This window comes from Notothenia coriiceps, unplaced genomic scaffold, assembly GCF_000735185.1.
Source record: "Notothenia coriiceps isolate Sejong01 unplaced genomic scaffold, NC01 NC01_scaffold00008051, whole genome shotgun sequence".
In the NCBI taxonomy this organism is placed as follows: Eukaryota; Metazoa; Chordata; class Actinopteri; order Perciformes; family Nototheniidae; genus Notothenia; species Notothenia coriiceps.
Genome location: NW_011340752.1, coordinates 40,629 through 59,020, shown reverse-complemented (window position 1 = coordinate 59,020; position 18,392 = coordinate 40,629). Strand labels below are relative to the sequence as shown.

Below are 18,392 nucleotides of genomic sequence, written 5' to 3'. Positions count from 1 at the left end.
GTTCATAGGCCTATTTGGTTTATTAAAATTATTATATTGTGGTCGTTGTTAAAAGAAAAAAAGGAGGGTGACATTTCTGCTATGAGTATTATTATTTTTATAATGCGCTTTCTGCCTTCCTGTCATTATCAGGAGTTAGAAATGTAATAGCCTCTGGATTCGAACCTTATCCTAAACTGCTGGGACATTTCCCTATAGCGAATATACTCTTCACTTACTTGTCAGCATAGGTCGACCGTCGGCATTGATGTACAGAGCCGACAAAATACCTTGTTTATATTCGCATCATATTGAAGCCAACTCCATCGATCAAGCCAGTTTGGCTGAAACTTTACCAGCAATACCAGCCTGGCCAGCGTGGCCAGCTTGTCCAGCCTGGTAAACCAACTAACCCAGCCTAACACCTGCTAAAACCAGCTAAAACCAGCAACCATCTTAAACTGGTCTATGGTGTTTTTTTCAGCAGGGAAGTAGCATACATGTAAATACTCAAGTAAAGTGCGCTAGAAATTGTGTAAACGGTGTGCTATTTGGTACACTACACCATTTCAAAGTAATACATAATATAAATATTCCAGTATTTCAGTAGAGCCTCCCCCTGCTGTTCACCATCACCACACCTCTCCGGGGCTGGGGCCTGCGCAGCAACCTCAGTCTCCTCCCACCGCGAGCGGGCGGACGCTGCTAGAGCTCCGCGACGAGTAGAAGCAGTCCCTGGTCTGTCAGCGGTCTTTCCCATGGTACTACCCCGCCAGTCATCGAGGTGCGACCGCGCCTGAGTGTGTGGGACCGACGGGGAGCTGGACGAACACAACCAACAATTAAAAAAGGTGATGTTTCAGCATTTGTTTGTTAATTCACGGAAGACATTGATGGTTAAACCGCTTCCTCTTTACTCCGAAGTGCTAACCCAGTGATGTTTAGGGTGATATCACACTTTAGGAACAGAAGACGTGGTAATACTTCTTTGGAAGCGAGACTTCTGCCGAGAGAAGATGATTTTATGTGACAGGGATGTAATGGAGTCTGCACCGTGTTTATGTGCATCTTTCCATCCGAAACAACACGAAATTCTAGCGAGTTTCCACTTGGGTGGATGTGTAAAAAAACCTGCGCGTCGTTAATACAGTTTAAAATGTGAAAATAAGTCATGTTTAATGCGGATAATGGCTAGTTTCTGCTGCCTTATGCAAGTAAACAAATTCCACTTTATGACATGTTAAACAGGCGACTCTTACGCAGCGCTCACTTCCCTCCATGGGCTGTCCCACAGCAAGGATCAGCTGTCCAGCATCACTTTTATTTATCTAGGGAAAACACTGTATTTTCTCTACAAACACCTTTAGGGACGTATTTTTTTTTTGCATGATTACACAAGGCTGCAGGAAAGGGAGCTGGAGGTGAAACAGTAAACACATGGCTCTGTGGATCAGATTGCAGAGATATGTGAAGCCTGCCTACCCCCCCTCACTGATCATTTACACACTCAGGAAGAGGAATATGAAGGGAAGGCACCAGACAGTCATGCTGAAAAACATTCCTGCCATTTGGTTCTGGTCTATAAAGTGCTTTACCAATACTGTTCTGAACTTATTTCCAGAAAACAACAAAAGCTTTTTCTTACCATTAGGGTATTTTTTTCAATTTATTTCACAAAAAGTAGACCGCAATTTAATTTCAATAGGAAACGGATTTGTGTGAACCTGCATATTTGCTTCCTTGCCAACTGCCAAGACCACTCCCATGTTTATAGAGTAAATATCAAACTACTGGTCAACCTAACTTTACACAAAGCCACAAACGCGCAAGTGGAAATAAATTAGAATAAGAATTTCTTGATTTTTGTGATGGAATATACATTATTTTCTGTCTTTTAATAAAGATAGTGTGGTGCAAAGTCTGACTTCACACTACAGAAATGTCTACTCTTTTTAGGGGATTTTAAATGATTATTTTTTTCTCCACACTTTACATTATCACTCGATTAACCAACTGGAACTCCAACGTGCATCCTTCCTGTTACATGCTTCTCCACCCTTTAAGCTCCATTAGTCCAGAATACATAGCACAGGCTTCTATCTGCACAATATTGGTAGACAATAATGTTTATTAATGTTTTTTTCATGGTTGTCTGTACGTCCATTCCATGGAATGTGATGTCTCACAATAGCCTTGGGGGAATAGCTTAACATTTGGAACAAACTAAATCATGAACTAATAATAATTAGAGAGAAAAAATGTTATAGGCCATTCTTTGAAAAATGAATATGCGATTTAGGACCATTTTACATAGATGTCTATTAGGATAGAACATATAAAGGCAAACAAACCCTAGGCAGTATTTCTAGTTTTTTCCATTTTCACTTGAAACTCTTACAGGATGTTCATTCTCCACTAAAGTTCACTTTTCAATTATTCAATCCACAAAGGAGTGCAGATAAACAGACTAATACCACATGGAGTTCAAATAATCAATTTGTTTATTGACTTTCTGGAAAATCCTGCTTTATAGCATTATGGAGATATGAAATGAGCTATAACCCAGATGTTGGACGTATCGCTCAGCCCTGTATGTATATAACAATAAGCCACACTTTGAAATACAAACTGCCAAAGATTGTCCATATATCGCTCTTTTTTTAAGGTAATTCAAGTATTTTCATATTATTTTTGAACTGCTTTATGTTGCAATGCTTTGCTTTTTGCAACATCTGTTGATTCAACTAATTGGTATGCAGACTGATAAGCACTTCAAGTTATTCTGATATGTTTATCTGTATTTTCTGATCATGTGATTTAGTGTTTTTGTTTAAATATAAGTAGTTTTCCTTTTGTTTGTCTCTTTGTGTTGTGATCATGAGCTAAAGCACTTGTAAAATATTCTAAATACATATATGTGAAATATTTGAAGAGACAGAGTACAGGACATTTCTCAGTACAGTAACATTAGCTATTAATCACATTCTCAGCAACTTAACCTGAGGGGATGTTGCTCTGCTCACTCGTCGGTACATCTGGAAATAATATGAAGAGTCTCCAGGGGAAATTCTACTGGAGCATTTGCACAGAGGGCCATTCATTCACAAGGGTTTTCATAAGTGCATGCTAGTCTCATGCTAGCCAGATGCCCTTTGCATCCACTATTTAACCCTGCAGGCCTCTCCTTTGTTAACTGGATTTTAAACATCTAGGTGTGGATTTTTGCAGATAAAACTGGAGCACATCTACACTGAACATGTGAGGCATGCTGTACGGGAGGTTAGAAGTCAAAGGGTTGTTTCAGAGTTCCTGAAGTGTATGTCAACATTTTAGCAACGTAACATCTGTCGGCTCAGGAGCAAAGCCAATGAAAGGGCATTGCTTTCTTTTTAGCTTGCCTTTGTTTATTAGATTACTGTACAAAACATGGCCACCAGAAGATATAAGCACATTTTTCCTGGGTTTCCCTGCACCATTGACCATTATTGCTTAATTATAATGAACATGCAGTCATTTGTTCACTAATCCGAAGAATGGCTGTTTGATCCAGGGCTTCTCCAGTCTGCTACTGTATCATTGAATCCTGTGCCATCGGTGTGTGTGTGAGTGAGTGTTTGAGTGGCGCTACATAATTGCAAGCCCACTTAGGCGAGATACTGAACCCCTAATTTGCTCCCGTAGGCTGTGCCATTGGTGTGTGAGTGTGTGTGAATGAGCATTAGATTAGATGATAAGTGGTTCGGCAAATCAGTGTGTGTATAGGGAATGTTGACATGTAGTGTAAAGGCACTATTCACTACGATCTGCCTCTCTCCATGCACTCGTGTGTTTGTAGCCTTGAAGCTCTGCTGTTAAGAATAGAACATTCCAAACAGCATCCCTCAAATGTTCCAAACCCTGTGAAACTCTATTAAAGATGCTAAATGTTTCGTTATATTTCAGTTATTCTTTTTTCACTTTGGCACGTTTCCGGAATCATTTGCAATTCTTTCCGAAATGCTCCTTCTATAATTTGTTGTCAGACCTTGTCATTGCATTACATAAAAGAAAAACTATTTCAGAAGACCAAAAAGGAAGGAAATATAACATCCAAAATGTTTACATCTGAGATCTGATTGTTTATTGGTTGATCTAATGATTTACATATTTACCCTATAAGAAACAGTCACGTTTTACCTGAGAACAAATCATCAATTCCATCTAAGCGCACCTTGTTCCTACAGAGGCCAGTAATGACATTGTCATGTCATGTTTGCTTTGTGTGATATTTTTTTATCGTATTTGATTGTGTTAAATGGGTTTACGATATCTCCTTATATCGACCAAAGGGCCCTGAATGTAATCGAAATCATATCTCTGTAATATCAGCAAATATATCCAAGGAATCAATATAATATGGTATTGTGATGAAACTAGATTTACACATCGTCCATAAAAACTTCCCACCTCTTTAGCTTCTCTGCACAGCCTGATGGATTGTTTGCTTTTGTCGTCCTAGGTGTCCCTGAAGGTAGCAGCAGTCACAGTGACATGGGCAGGAAAGGTAATCACACACCCTGCAGAGCTAACACAGGAGCCCCTCCTGAGCTGCCCAGCAGAAAATGACTCAGGGAAATGGAATCGGAGAGACAAGGGATGGCTGCCTCCACTCCCAGGCCTCCAGGGACCTGGAGCAGTCCAATGGCATCGAGAAAGTTCAAGAGGTCAACGAGTGTGAATCCGAGGAGGGGGGGCAGGGAGGTGGAAGCGGGGGCTCCGTGGCTGTGCCGGGAACAGTCACAGCTCCAGACGGTGGCTGGGGGTGGGTGGTGCTGGCTGCCACCATCGTAGTGCTGGCTCTGACCCTGGCCTTCCCCTCCTGCGTGGGAATCTTCTACACCGACCTGCAGAATGAGTTCCACGCCTCCAACAGCGAGACCTCCTGGGTGCCCTCCATCATGACGTCAGTGCTGCACGCAGGAGGTAAAGCTGGCATACCAGGAAATAAACTGGGCTCTGTTTTATTATTTCCTCATCTGTCATTCATTCCTGTATACTGGCGGTTTAACAATTCCTCAAATTTATGGCTTAACTCAGACCTCGATTCCTGAGCCATGGTTTCTACATCTGTATTTTTTTGTTGTTGGTATTTTTGGGCAAGGTAAAGGGGTGATTATTTTTTTATTAGATCAACTACAAGAAAATACTCTAACATATTGTGGTGCCTTAAAGGCTTTCAGCTCATTTATATTAAAGGGGCCCTTTTGGGGCTTTCCATTCCCTTTAGTGTATAATATAGATTTTGTGCATGTAAATGGTCTGCAAAGGCTAAAATCCCAAAGTTCCCTCCAGAGGGAGTTTCTCTCCCACACACTACAAATTAGCATAATAGGGCCCCTTTAAGAGATAAGTCATCCTGAGGTAGATTAACTTTTTTAATTGAGTTCACATGAACTAACTCAATAAAGAGGAACATTTTACACATCGCTGACGATTTACAATTAGTTTTAAACTTGCAAATTGAACATAAAGTATCCAGAAAAGCGGAAGAGTAATTTGATTGAATCTATTATCGGATGTATCCTCTCTGGATATGGCACAGACGCATGCAGACCGTGAGGACCTTTTACTCTGACACCAGTGAGGTGGAGACAGTTCAGGAGCAGAGATCCGCCTCGCAGCAAGAGCTGAACAGGCATCTGTCCCTGTGGCAACAGCTTGGGTAGGGGGAATGATACACACGTGTTTATTAAAGAATTTAACATTTAAGTTGCCCTTTAATGCCCCGCAGCCTCGGGGTAACTTTAGCTCCTACCTGCTGTTGTTGTCCAGGGAAGCAGTGAAACTCGAGAGAGAATTTGTGCGTGTTTTAAACTGCCTTGCTGGGTTCGTGTTGATTTTGAAAGGATTATTCCATGAGAAACTAAAGTTTGGTTATTACCCACAGCTCACGTGGACTTTAATATGCTCAACATCACGACTTCAGGGTTAGAAATAATAATCCAAACTTTAATGTGACACTTAGTTACTTTAATAGAAAAAGAGATGTCAAAATTTTCAGGATTCATGTTCTGGAGCTTTTTAGAAGACTTTTAGGAACGGTATTCATATTATAAAATACAAAAATCTAATTTGCATTATTTCCGATGACTCACTTTTAGGTAGGTAGGCAAGTTGAACTGAGGCCTCTGCCACTAGCATTGAAAAGATACTGATAAAGAAAATATACATAGACTATTAAAAGCTTGTGTTGTATTGACACAAATGTATATTCAAAGACTAGTATTCTTTTGTCAGTGCACTAGTTCTCCGTGTGGTGCACACAGCGCTTTCTCTATCTAAGGTCAATATAGAAGATCAAGCTTTTTATTTTTGGCAACATCTTGTTTTCGTCTGTGTGTGTGAAGCCAAATGTAGATTAGGTGAAAAGCAGGATTTTGTGCTGCTGCCGACAGCACATCATGCCTGTAAGAGATTTCCTCTTAAAACAAGTGAGAGTTAGATAGCAGTTGGGCCTGGAGAAGATCATTTCACAGGAAATCCAACCCTTGGATGCATTTACAGGAAGGAATGTTGTTAGTCTGACACTCGAACTCAGTCCAGGAACTTTCTATGTTAAAAAACAGTTGTTTCAAAGTGTCAGTGGATATTTTGGTGTTTTACTTCTTGAGGAATTACAAAAATGATTTCAATGAAAAGAAAAAGAACATGATAAGGGTGGCTAGTGTTTGATTGTTGACGTATTCTCACACTCACTCTCTTATACAGATCAACCTTATCTCGGTCTGGCAAGTTGTGTCTCTGGGACTGTTGTGTCCTCAGGTACCGAAGGAGAGGAGGGGGGGTTCGGTTACGTAGTGGTATGTGAAACGTGGTTGCTGTACCAGTCTGTTTTGGTCATGTGTAGTCATTAGAGATCTTGTCCTACGGTACGGAACACAAAATGCCAAGCGGTTCCCTCGTCTATATATCCATCCCTCCGCACCACTCTCCACTTGGGGCCGCGTGCGGCGATTTTAACGTGCTCTCGGCATTGTTATCCGTACCCACTTTCTTTGTCGCTATACCAGTAATCAGCTAACGACCAAACCAAGACTGTTCTTTCCACACCTAAGTTTTACAGCTCTATAGATTCGCTCGTCACCCCGCTTTGACAAACCGAAAAGCTGTTCCACACACGCCTTGACCCTCAATGACCAAAAAACAACACAGTTTCAGGTTTTGGTTGTCTATAAGTGAAATAAAACTCTATTTTGACTCTTTTCGTCTTCTTAAATTGTAACTCTCCTCGTTTGTCTTAAAGACGTGGTAAAAAGTCNGGGGTTGAGATCTGGAGACTGGCTAGGCCACTCCAGGACCTTGAAATGCTCAATGATCCCAAACACACCGCCCGGGCAACGAAGGAGTGGCTTCGTAAGAAGCATTTCAAGGTCCTGGAGTGGCCTAGCCAGTCTCCAGATCTCAACCCCATAGAAAATCTTTGGAGGGAGTTGAAAGTCCGTGTTGCCCAGCGACAGCCCCAACACATCACTGCTCTAGAGGAGATCTGCATGGAGGAATGGGCCAAAATACCAGCAACAGTGTGTGAAAACCTTGTGAAGACTTACAGAAAACGTTTGACCTCTGTCATTGCCAACAAAGGGTATAAAACAAAGTATTGAGATGAACTTTTGTTATTTACCAAATACTTATTTTCCACCATAATTTGCAAATAGATTCTTTAAAAATCAGACAATGTGATTTTCTGGATCTTTTTTTCTCATTTTGTTTCTCATAGTTGAGGTATACCTAGGATGAAAATTACAGGCCTCTCTCATCTTTTTAAGTGGGAGAACTTGCACAATTGGTGGCTGACTAAATACTTTTTTGCCCCACTGTAAATCAAGGTGAGGATTTTGTAATTTTTTCATAGACTTGGCAACTGCTCTTCTTTTTGCAACTGCTGCATATGTTTTAACTGGATTATTGAATTACGTCATCCTAGGTGTTGATCTTCAAATCAGGAAAGAAGGAGATCGAACGTCAAGAACATTCGGGCTAACACCGATGTTTAACAGACTTCTATACAACTGAACTGGGCGCCAAAAAGAGTCGGAAAAACACATTTTAAACATGAAATATGTCTTTTGTGTTTTCACCAATTTGTTTCTGTTGGATGAATTCTAACAGGGAGAGCTGACTGTTATGAGGCGAGTAATGATGAAGACAGCAACTCCCATAATGCAAAAGCAAACTCCTTCTTCTGTTATTGTTTGGATTAAGAGATTCCTAGCAGCAGAAAAGTGCATTTAAACCCATAGTGCAATGCACAAAGGAAATAGGTTTTCAAACTGCAGATGGTGGTCAGTTTATTATGATGAATCAAAACATTGTTGATTGATGTGTGCATCATTTTCCAATTCAAAACAAAAAGTACATTATTTATTGTACTCTAACTGCAGTACATTACTAGTATGTAATTAGGACACAGCAGCTGTTGGGGGTTTCACCCCTGCCGTCTAACCCAACCAATACATCTTCCTTCAGGGCAGCTCTCTCATTAATAAAACTGTTTCTACCAAAGACTAAAATCTGCCAGAGGCTTTTAAATCCAGCTGAGGCAAATCCTATCCAGACCATCTGATTATTATGTGCCCCCGGTCCCTTACCTCTCCCCTCCATCTCCCACTCTACCTGCTAGTGGAGGCCCGATGAGCAGCGTGATGCTCTCCATGACAGCGAGCAGGCCCAGAGCGGAGGGGAAGCGCTTCATCTCCACGATCTCCATGAGGACAGTGAACATCAGGGATCCCACCACACTCATGGACAGCCCGTAGAAGACCACGTAGACGAGCAGCACGGGGAAGCTGGGCCCGATGCAGCAGATAGTGTTACTGAGCCCGTTGACCAGCAGCGCCGAGGCAAACACGTAAATGTGTCGCCCCTTGAACCAGGGCAGGCTGAAGAGGATGCCGAAGGGCGGCCGCACCACGATGTTGACCATACCCATGATGGAGATCAGCAGCGCGGCGCGGCCTTGCTCCATGTCGTTAGCCGTGGCGTAGGGAACCAAGTAAATCAGAGGCACCACGAACCCCAGCATCATCCAGGTGATGCCGATGGCGTACACGCAGTAACGCGAGTTGTGGCAGAGCTGATCAAACGCCATGTGTTTTCTCAGAGCAGCCACAAAGTAGTTCCATATCCTCCTCATCCACCCTTTTTCCTTCGTCACTTTCTCCTCCTCAGGCGGAGGGGGTCCATGGTTCATCAGCGGCTGGCCTCGATGCTTGGGGGGCTGCAGGGGCCTCATCAAGGCTCCACACACGCAGCAGTTCAGCAGCACGGCCCCCAAAACAAGGAAGCTGCCCCTCCAGCCCAGCTCTGTGTGGAGGTAGTTACCCAGGAAAGGTAGAGTGCAAAGTCCCAGCGCCGTGCCCGTGGAGGACATGGCGTTGGCAAAAGCACGGCGACGCACAAAGTAGTGACCGAGGATTGTCACCGCTGGCTGGAAGCTGAAGCAGAAACCCAGTCCTGAAATGAGAGAAAAACATTCAGAATGGAGCAACATCAGGTATAACATTGTGTTTATTGATTTACAAGATTATGTAAAGAAAATGTGCAGTAGAAAATAGATGCAGCCAGTGGTGGAATTACCAAGTACATTGTCTTGAGTATTTCCATGTTATGCTAATTTATACTTCTACTCCACTACATCTTAGAAGTCAATATTGGACTTTCTACTTCAATCCAAAGCAGCCAATTTATTATATTTTAATCTATACACCTATTGCACGTCTGTCTCTTCGGGGAGAAGGATCCTCATCTGTTTTTTTTCAACCTTTTCCCCATTAATTGTTGGGGTGTTCCTTGTACCCTGCAGAGTCTAAGGACAGAGGGTGTAATTTATAATAATGGGCTAAAATAAATCGAATGTAATTGAGTGAGTCTTTTTATGCTTTGTTAATTGTGGATACATGTAGAGGAAAAACCTGTCTCAAGGTAACAGTGGATGAGATTATTCTTATTAGTATATGAAGGATCATTTCCGGGTCAAGTATTTCTTTAATTTATTTTTAATGCCACCTAACTTACTCTAACATACTTTAACTTAAAAACTTTATAATTGTTTATACCCATTTACAGATAAGTATAATTTGAAGACACGTTTTTTGTCCAGCTTTGGTCTCCACCAACTCCTAGGGAAAATGCTGTATATGTTACTGCTAGATATTAGCTATTCTCTAAATGCTATTATTTGGCGGGCAGGAAGTGAACATTTGAAAAGATTATAAATCAGTGGACGGTTTGCTGACCTGTAATAACCCCAGCTGTGACGTAGAGCTGTTCGATGGACTGGGTAAAGGAGCTGGCAGCCATTCCCAGCCCACTCAGGACGCCGCCCAACATGACTGTCGCCCGGCAACCAAGTCTCCCCACCAGCACGCTACAAAATGGACCTTTGGATCAAATGTAATGCTCTTAGTTTAATGCATACCGGAGCAGAATCAGGCTTACACAGAGGAGAGGTCAGCAGGTCTCACATTAACATTTCTTGTGTTTATCTGTAATCTGTACCAGCTAGATGGAAGCACTGAAAGCATGACTGAACACTTACTTTGTGTGAGTACATGGGCTATAGCTTAAGTATAGCAGTTAGCTTGCTGACCTATATAACTGTGTGAAAATATGATGCATTTCAGGGAAAATACATAGATAGATGGAGAGGGAAATGACTGCAAAATACCAGCACAAAGAAAGAGCACAGTAAATGTTTACATATCAACACTAGACATATATGTATATTTAGAGAGTATAAAGAGGAAGTTACACATTGGGTTTCCTGAATTCTCAGTGCTGAACACAGCAGGATATATCGGTTAAAGGTCACAACGAGGGGTGGTAAATTCAACCCACGCCTGTGTTGTTAGGCAACAGGTCTGTAAGGTATTGATGGGGAGAGTACCTGGACCATACTAAGCCTCTCAGTGTTTAAAGACTAAGGTCTGCAGAAGTAGCATCAAATATAGAGGATGGGAAAAAAACACTATTAAAAGGGATAGTTGGGGTTGTATGACGTATGCAATCATAGTCAGGGTTTTACCAACACTAGACAGAGGAGTGCACTCCCAAAACAGGCAGTAGAAAAGGAAATGAGGCTAACCAATGTCTGCTGTGGATGGGGGAACAGCAGCAAAACATATTGTAGCCATCTATGAAAGTCAATATCTGTTTAAAGGGGTCCTAGTGTGCTTTTTAGGGGTTTTCCTTTCCATTAGTGTGTTATTTATACTTATTATATTACGTTTTTTTACTATTCATTCTACCGTGTTGTGTGCTGTTTTATATTGTTCCATGCTCACTGCTTGTAGCACTTCGGGATTTGACTTCAAATATTAGGGCGGTGATGGCGAAGTCGATAGGCAACTGGAAGGTCACCAGTTCAAGTCCCGGCAAGACCAAGTGCTACTGAGGTGTCCCTGAGCAAGGCACCGTTCCCTACACTGCTCCCCGGCAGCACACTGCTCCTAACACTAGGATGGGTCAAATGCAGAGAAACAATTTCCCCACGGGGATTAATAAAGTATATATATAAAAAATAAATAAAAATGAAGTGCGTTACAAATGAAACCCATTATAAGAATTTCTCGTGTTCTGTGAGTGACAGTTTTTATGTATTGGGGCTGGTAGATCTGACGAAAGCACAGAACAGCTTTAGTTCCTCATCGGAAGGGGCAATCTGAAGGCAAGGTGAAGTGGACATAATATCCTAAATATCGTTTAAACATCAAATGATATATTGTTTTGCTGCTGTCCACAGCAGTACATTTCACAGCTTCTCGACTGGTATTCCTTTCTGTTTGTGCAAACTGGGGGTGTGCCAACCACAATCTGTAGTAGGTATTACTCTTACTATGCTTAATAAGCTCAACAGGCCCCTAATTCCAACCATCCAAAATATTCCTTTAATACTCTGTATCTGCTCATTTTATTGTGTGTACACTCGACTTTTAGTTCAACTTAAATGTAACGTTCAATCACTGATGGGATATCGGAATAAGAGCTGCTCAAACTTTATGCAGCTCATTGAAAAGATCAATCTTATGTTCCAGTCAGATTTCTGTCAGATCAGGAAAATGTCTAACATCAAAGCATTCCTGTGTCCAAAAACCATGAGAACTCAAGCAGGTGCGATTTTCACACACCCACCTGTTGTAAAAAAAGTCCCTCTACTTTGCTCTGAATGCAGCAGCTTAAAGGATAAGACTGGTGTAATTCTATATTTTCTTTGAGTCCACAAATCCCATGAAAATATCAAAACATCTCTCAATAGATCCTCACTTTATTTTGTAGACTGTGGCTCTCAGCCCTGAGGCCACTGGTTCCTACTGAAGACAAACATCTTACAAACAGATCAAAATTGATAATCTTCTGTTTAAAAAGGCTCAGTAATTTCTGCTGTGCACCACCGTAGTTATTTTTGAAATGTAACCCAAAACAGGAGGAAATTGAGCATTTGTTTGGGACCATTTTCAGCAACCAATAATCCGTCTTTTGCTACTCAAGTGAGTATTTGGGGCCGAATGACCGACATATTGTGACATTAGTGAAGCTCTACAACACATATGAATAAGATATATCAGGCTTTAGAATGCACACATAACTTGTTTGTTTTGGTATTATTTGTTGACAGTAAGAAATAATAATAAAAATCACTAGACATGGCCTTTAAAATAAAATACAAAAAACTGAATGTGTGCCTTTAGTGACCCCCTATGATTCCTTGGTATTCAGATTTGTAATTTCCAAAAGACTAAGCTAACTTTGATGCAATAGATTGTACAATAAATGTTCGATTTGTAGCTATATTTGAATAAGTATTTTCATTATCAATAAAAAAAAATACTTTCAAAAGAAGTTGAATGGATGAATTCAGGGGTCAAAATCAACACATGTTTATGACACATTGCTGATTTGTGCCAAAAGGAGTCAAAAACACGCTTTCTGTTGACTTTTAAGAAATGGTGGGGATCAGGTTAAAGTAGTGCGATAGCATTAAGAATGCACAGACCGGTACTGATATTGCCACATCACTTTGTATGACAAAAAAAGGGTGCAGGAGCAAGTTACTGAGCAACGCCTACAGACAAACTACACTTCACTGATTTATGTGTGTGGACACAGGGCACTCATTTTAAAGAATGATGATTTTAACTAGTTTTGACAGTTGATGCACGTGCAGATGTGACAGAAAGAGGATGGAAGTTATCAAACCAATCTGATAAAATGCAGCCGTTGCAAACTAGGAATGTCCTCGCCTAAAGAAATTCTAAGTCCTTCAACACGCATACAGTACAATCAACAGATCTGTGAAACTGATTTTCTCTACCTAAATCAGTTTCACAAAATGAACAGTAATCTTTAGTTTAGATTGGATAAGTATAGTACAGATGTGCTTATAGGTTTAAAGTGCTTACGTTTTAAATGACTTTCACACATGTTTTGTGGATTTTGCACTAAATAATTGGGTAATACCTTGCATTATTTGCATCTATCCTACCACCAAAATACGGGCGAGGTTAGGGGCGAGGAGGAGGGGGGCGGGGTCTACAATCTGATTGGTTGGTTAATTTCAAAAGCTAGCTATTCTGTATTCAAGTTAAACCAACGTGACAAACATACAAAAAGCAGAAGATGTGAGTAGAGAATATGTCTAGTTGTAGACCAACTGTTCAACACAAGACCTACAAACACAGAGCCATGCCTTCCTCTCCNCCAGTGTTCCTCTGTGGAGATGGGAGAACCAGAAGGACAACCATCTGTGCAGCACTCCACCAATCAGGCCTCTATGGTAGAGTGGCCAGAAGGAAGCCACTCCTCAGCAAAAGGCACATGAAAGCCCCCATGGAGCACCTAGNNAGTAGAGAATATGTCTAGTTGTAGACCAACTGTTCAACACAAGACATCTACACCTACAAACACAGAGCCATGCCTTCCTCTGCTCCCCCCACCATGCATCACATACACTTTGCACCAACACATGGGTCAGACAAAATCCAGTACACATCATAATCTCTAGAACAATGCATGCTCTTGTGTTTTCACGTGCCCAAACGACAGATATATATATATGTATATATTTTATTTGTTAAAATTGCACATAATCCGTAAGCTAATTAGTGCATGTGAAAGTAAAAACTATAATGGTCATTAGTTCTATTTTTTTGTTCTTACAAAAAGGGTGCTTGATTCGAAATGTCTAGATAATCACAGATCAAGGTCAGTGGTTCGCAAACTGTTTAGCTTTTGACAAGGTTTGCAACTATTGATTACTTTTCTGTTTGTCAGTCCAAAACCAAAAGATATTCACTTTATTTTGAGATAAAACTGAGAAAAGCAGAAGAATTTAACATTGAGAGGATGGCAAACAGAATTTTCTGCCATTTTCATATGAAACATTACATCAACAATCAAACACTAGCCGCCCTTATCATGTTCTTTTTCTTTTCATTGAAATCATTTTTGTAATTCCTCAAGAAGTAAAACATGTGGTGATTCACAAGAAACATCAACAGAGAAAAAAACAACAGCCATAGCAATGGTTCTGTAAGGCTGTACGTTTTGCTTTGAGCTAACATGCTAATGTTTAGCACGTATCCTTTTTACCTAATTAATTATCTTACTTGCATTTAAAATGTCTTTTATTAGCACTACTGTATTTAAAAAGGTACAGCTGTTGGTGAAGGAAATGTTATTATAGGAGTCATACAGATCTCCAAGAGTAACATTCAAGCACTTTTTAAGCACTTTCAAAGTACCCAATCCAAAATGATTGAGACTTTTGATAAATAGGGAACAAATAAGGTTTACAAAATGAATTATATGTATACATATTTTATACTGCCACTTTGTTTAATTAACCAGCTGTTTCTTTTAAATTAGATTGCATGTTCTTATAATATAATTAAATCAAAAATCATATTCTTAACCTTTAAGAGAAAATGATGTAGTACAGACGAAAAGCCAGGGATCATCCTCTGGGAACCATGAATATCTGTTCAATACGACATGTTGATTTATTTGGACCTACGATACTACCATGGCTAAGATAACTATAATTACAGGAAAAAAAGAGTATATATTGTTGCTTTCCCATCTTTTTAGCAGTCTTGCGACCACTTCTGGGGATACACCCTCAGTTTGGGAACCACTGAACTATGCAACCAAGGGAAGATCCAACTGGGTCCACAAAGTTGATGGGGAACAGTAAGTGCTTTAAGAGGTTAATAACACACATTTAACAATGGGATCATTAGAGATAGACCTTGCAACCCAATAACCAAAGAAGAAGAAGCTAATAGAGGTGGAGTTCTAAGTCAAATCCTTATCTGATGACAAGTGCACTGGTGTTTTTTGTTTTTTGAAGATAAGAGAAGCAGGGTAGTCAGCTGTGAATGATCTTTCTGCTGCAGAAAGCTCCTTGCTTTTATCTTGTTTCAATAAAAAAAATTATAAAGCCAAACCACCAGCAGTGTTTACAGCAGATTGGGACACGATCTGAACCTCCAGGAGTGATAAGGGGCAGCACAAAACAATGGCACAAAGAAAGCAGCTGGTTATCATTTGGAGTTTGTCGGTATTGTAAAATCAAGCAGGTTTGTTTGGCTTGCCTCTCACTGAAACACTGAAATTGAAAACAAGCTAAAGACCGCATTACACCTCAGGTAGGTGCCTCCTGGATTTTTTTTAAGGTATGAGAGGCACCTTATGATAAGAGGGGAGAACAACTGTGCACAACACAGGTCAAAAGGCACGACACTGGACACAGACGAAGGGGAAACAACACCCAAGGTGAGGGGAGGGAGAGAAAAAAAAAGCTCCTCAATGAGGCGTTTGGGGCATTTTATAGCAACGCTCAGTCTGCTCACAACTCTCAGGAAAGCAGAATCAAACTGCACAACACAGCAAGAGGAAATAAAACAACGAAGAAGAAGAAGTCACATCAAAGTTTGAGCTCTGAGACCTGACGTCAGCACAGGTACAGTTTCTTTTTTCTTGCATTCTTTTTTTGTTCATGCTTGATATAACATAACTGCATCAAATATGCGTTTCATACAAACAAAGGGTGTATCAAAGTGATCGGTTAAAGATCCAGCACTCTATTTAGCTTTCACGTGCCAGGATTTAAAACGTGAGGTCTGGCTGCACGAAATGTTTTGATCTGATATGTGTTGTGGACCAAACTTTTAAGCTGCTCATTTAGCAAGGCTGCAATGAAACCAATAACAACGTTTTAATAACAGCTATTAGCATACATTTTTTGGATTAGTGGTAAATCCATTAGTGAATTAACGGCTCTAAAATGAATGGTTTCAGTTTCTCAAGATTTTCCATATTTCTCTGTTTTATATCATTCTAAGTTATTATTTTTGTTTTTTATTGTAGGTTGAAGCAAAACCAGAAATTAGAAGACATTACCACATGCATTTTTCATTATTTTCTGACATTTTATAGATTAAACTGTTTTTGGCGATACGCTAGGATAGCTTTCTCAATAAACAAATGATTAGTTAAGTGCTAAAAACGTCTGAAAATAGTAAATAATTCTATATTTTTTTGACCTTTGGAAACATCAAAGTGTTTTGTGTTTTATCAGAGGAAAAACACAAAAATATAAAATGTACAATGATTTATTTGCAGTCATCAGCTCCGGTTACTTAGCCCTGCTGATTTAGTAAATGCACATTTTAGGTATGAGCCAATTCACCTATACTTAACTTAAAGTGCATATTGCTTATACATGATTTGAAAGCTATGAAGCATACCAATTTGACCTAACAATCGTTTAGTGTGTTCAGGGTTAGCATTCGATATCTAATGTAGGTTTCCATTAGTGTTAAACGATTTGAAAAAAATATTGGTCATCATTATTCTCATTTTCATTGAAATGTATATTCATTTGATTTTCTTCCTCAGGATCTGTTGGCAGTACCAATACTTCAGGCAGAATGGTATTTGACACATATTCTGCCTTCAATTTAGTGCACTACTGCAATTTCAATAGAACTTCAGACTTCATTTGCATGTTGCTCCAATGTTGTGTTAAAAACAGCACTATCACACAGCAACAAAATGTCAAGTATACTTAAAGAGAAATGTACTTTAGCCAATAAAAACAGTGTCACATAAGATCTGAAATAATGTGGTAGGTTTGCTTACAGTCTGTAAATCTCTGTGATAATGTAAGCTCGGGTATCTCAGGGTTTAAGCGCAAAGAACTCAGTTGCTACAAGTGCTGTAGAATGTAGGACAACACAGATTTTTGGGTGATAAGTCGAGAGGCAGCTGGAAGTTGGGAGAACATCGGCATGAAAAGAGCACAGCGTACACTGGCCACAGTCTCCGCCTCTTTATCTGGACAAATGACAGTTTTCTCTAATTACAATTTTAAGATATGCAAGAATTCGAAGTAGGATATCGTAGAGAAAACTTGGATGTTGTTTTTTTTGATAAATTGATAAAACGTGATATTTAAGTGATGGACAGAAAGCAGTGAGGCACTGCGTACACACACCATATTACCGGGCGGGAAACCTTCAGAAAAAAAAATCATGATTATGAATAATGATATTTTCTCCATCGTTTAAATAGACCCATATGTAAATATATAACAACTATGATACAGAAATCAGTTCTTACACCATTTTGCATTTCATATAATTTCCTCATGTAGCCTATATAGATCTATATTAAGATTCCTCACATGCCTGGACAAACTGTACACAAGTGTAGTCTTTTTTTTCTTTTTTTCAGAGTTTTCTTTTTGCGTGAACATTATTATCCCTGGGAAGTAGAGACCAAATCGAGCCCAGGGACAGGAAACAGGAGGATGTTGTGATTTGTACAGCGAAACGGAACAGAAACACCTGTAAGGTCGTTTACTCTTTCAAAGTGTTTAAAGACTGAAATGCTGCACAAGGATGGCTCAAGCAGAGACTCTGCGTCATGCTGCCTTCAAATCCTCCGCCCTTCATCCTCCAGGCTCGGTGTATTGCCTCAGAAATCAGCCGAGGATTCTGGGAGTGCAGATCAAGACGCGGCAGTCGCTCCATTGACAGATTCAGGTAAAGAGGCTCAGACAGAGGAGCGGTATTCATTCCTTTACGTCCTTTGAGAGTCCTGAGGAGGTTCCTTCTTAGCCAAAAGTAGAAGTGATGATGATGATGATGATTTATAGTAGCTTTGAGCTGGGCGTCCATCCGCTGACAATAACATGGGGCTACAATCAGTACCGTAGCCTGCCTGCACCGCAGTGACACTGACCATCAAGAAAAGCTGCTATGAGGAAGAAAACACTCACTGGTAATCCCTTTTTAAAACTCCCCCTGAAGTGTTCCACAGCCGGCCACGGAGGAGGAGGAACATCCGGGTGGTGCTGCAGCACTGGAGGGGGG

General features: G+C 40.4%; 1 protein-coding gene across 1 annotated transcript in view; it reads right to left on the bottom strand.

Moving 5' to 3' along the window:
* The window catches only part of slc16a5a (solute carrier family 16 member 5a), an 18,597-nt gene extending 8,027 nt beyond the window's left edge, over nucleotides 1–10,570 (bottom strand). Inside the window, exons 1-3 of the mRNA XM_010769970.1 lie at nucleotides 10,516–10,570; nucleotides 10,254–10,397; nucleotides 8,632–9,471 (exon numbers count right to left, since the gene is read on the bottom strand). Of these exons, the coding sequence (XP_010768272.1) occupies nucleotides 8,632–9,471; nucleotides 10,254–10,397; nucleotides 10,516–10,570 (1,039 nt within the window). The remainder of the gene's footprint in view (nucleotides 1–8,631; nucleotides 9,472–10,253; nucleotides 10,398–10,515) is intronic.
* Nucleotides 10,571–18,392: the final 7,822 nt, after the last annotated feature.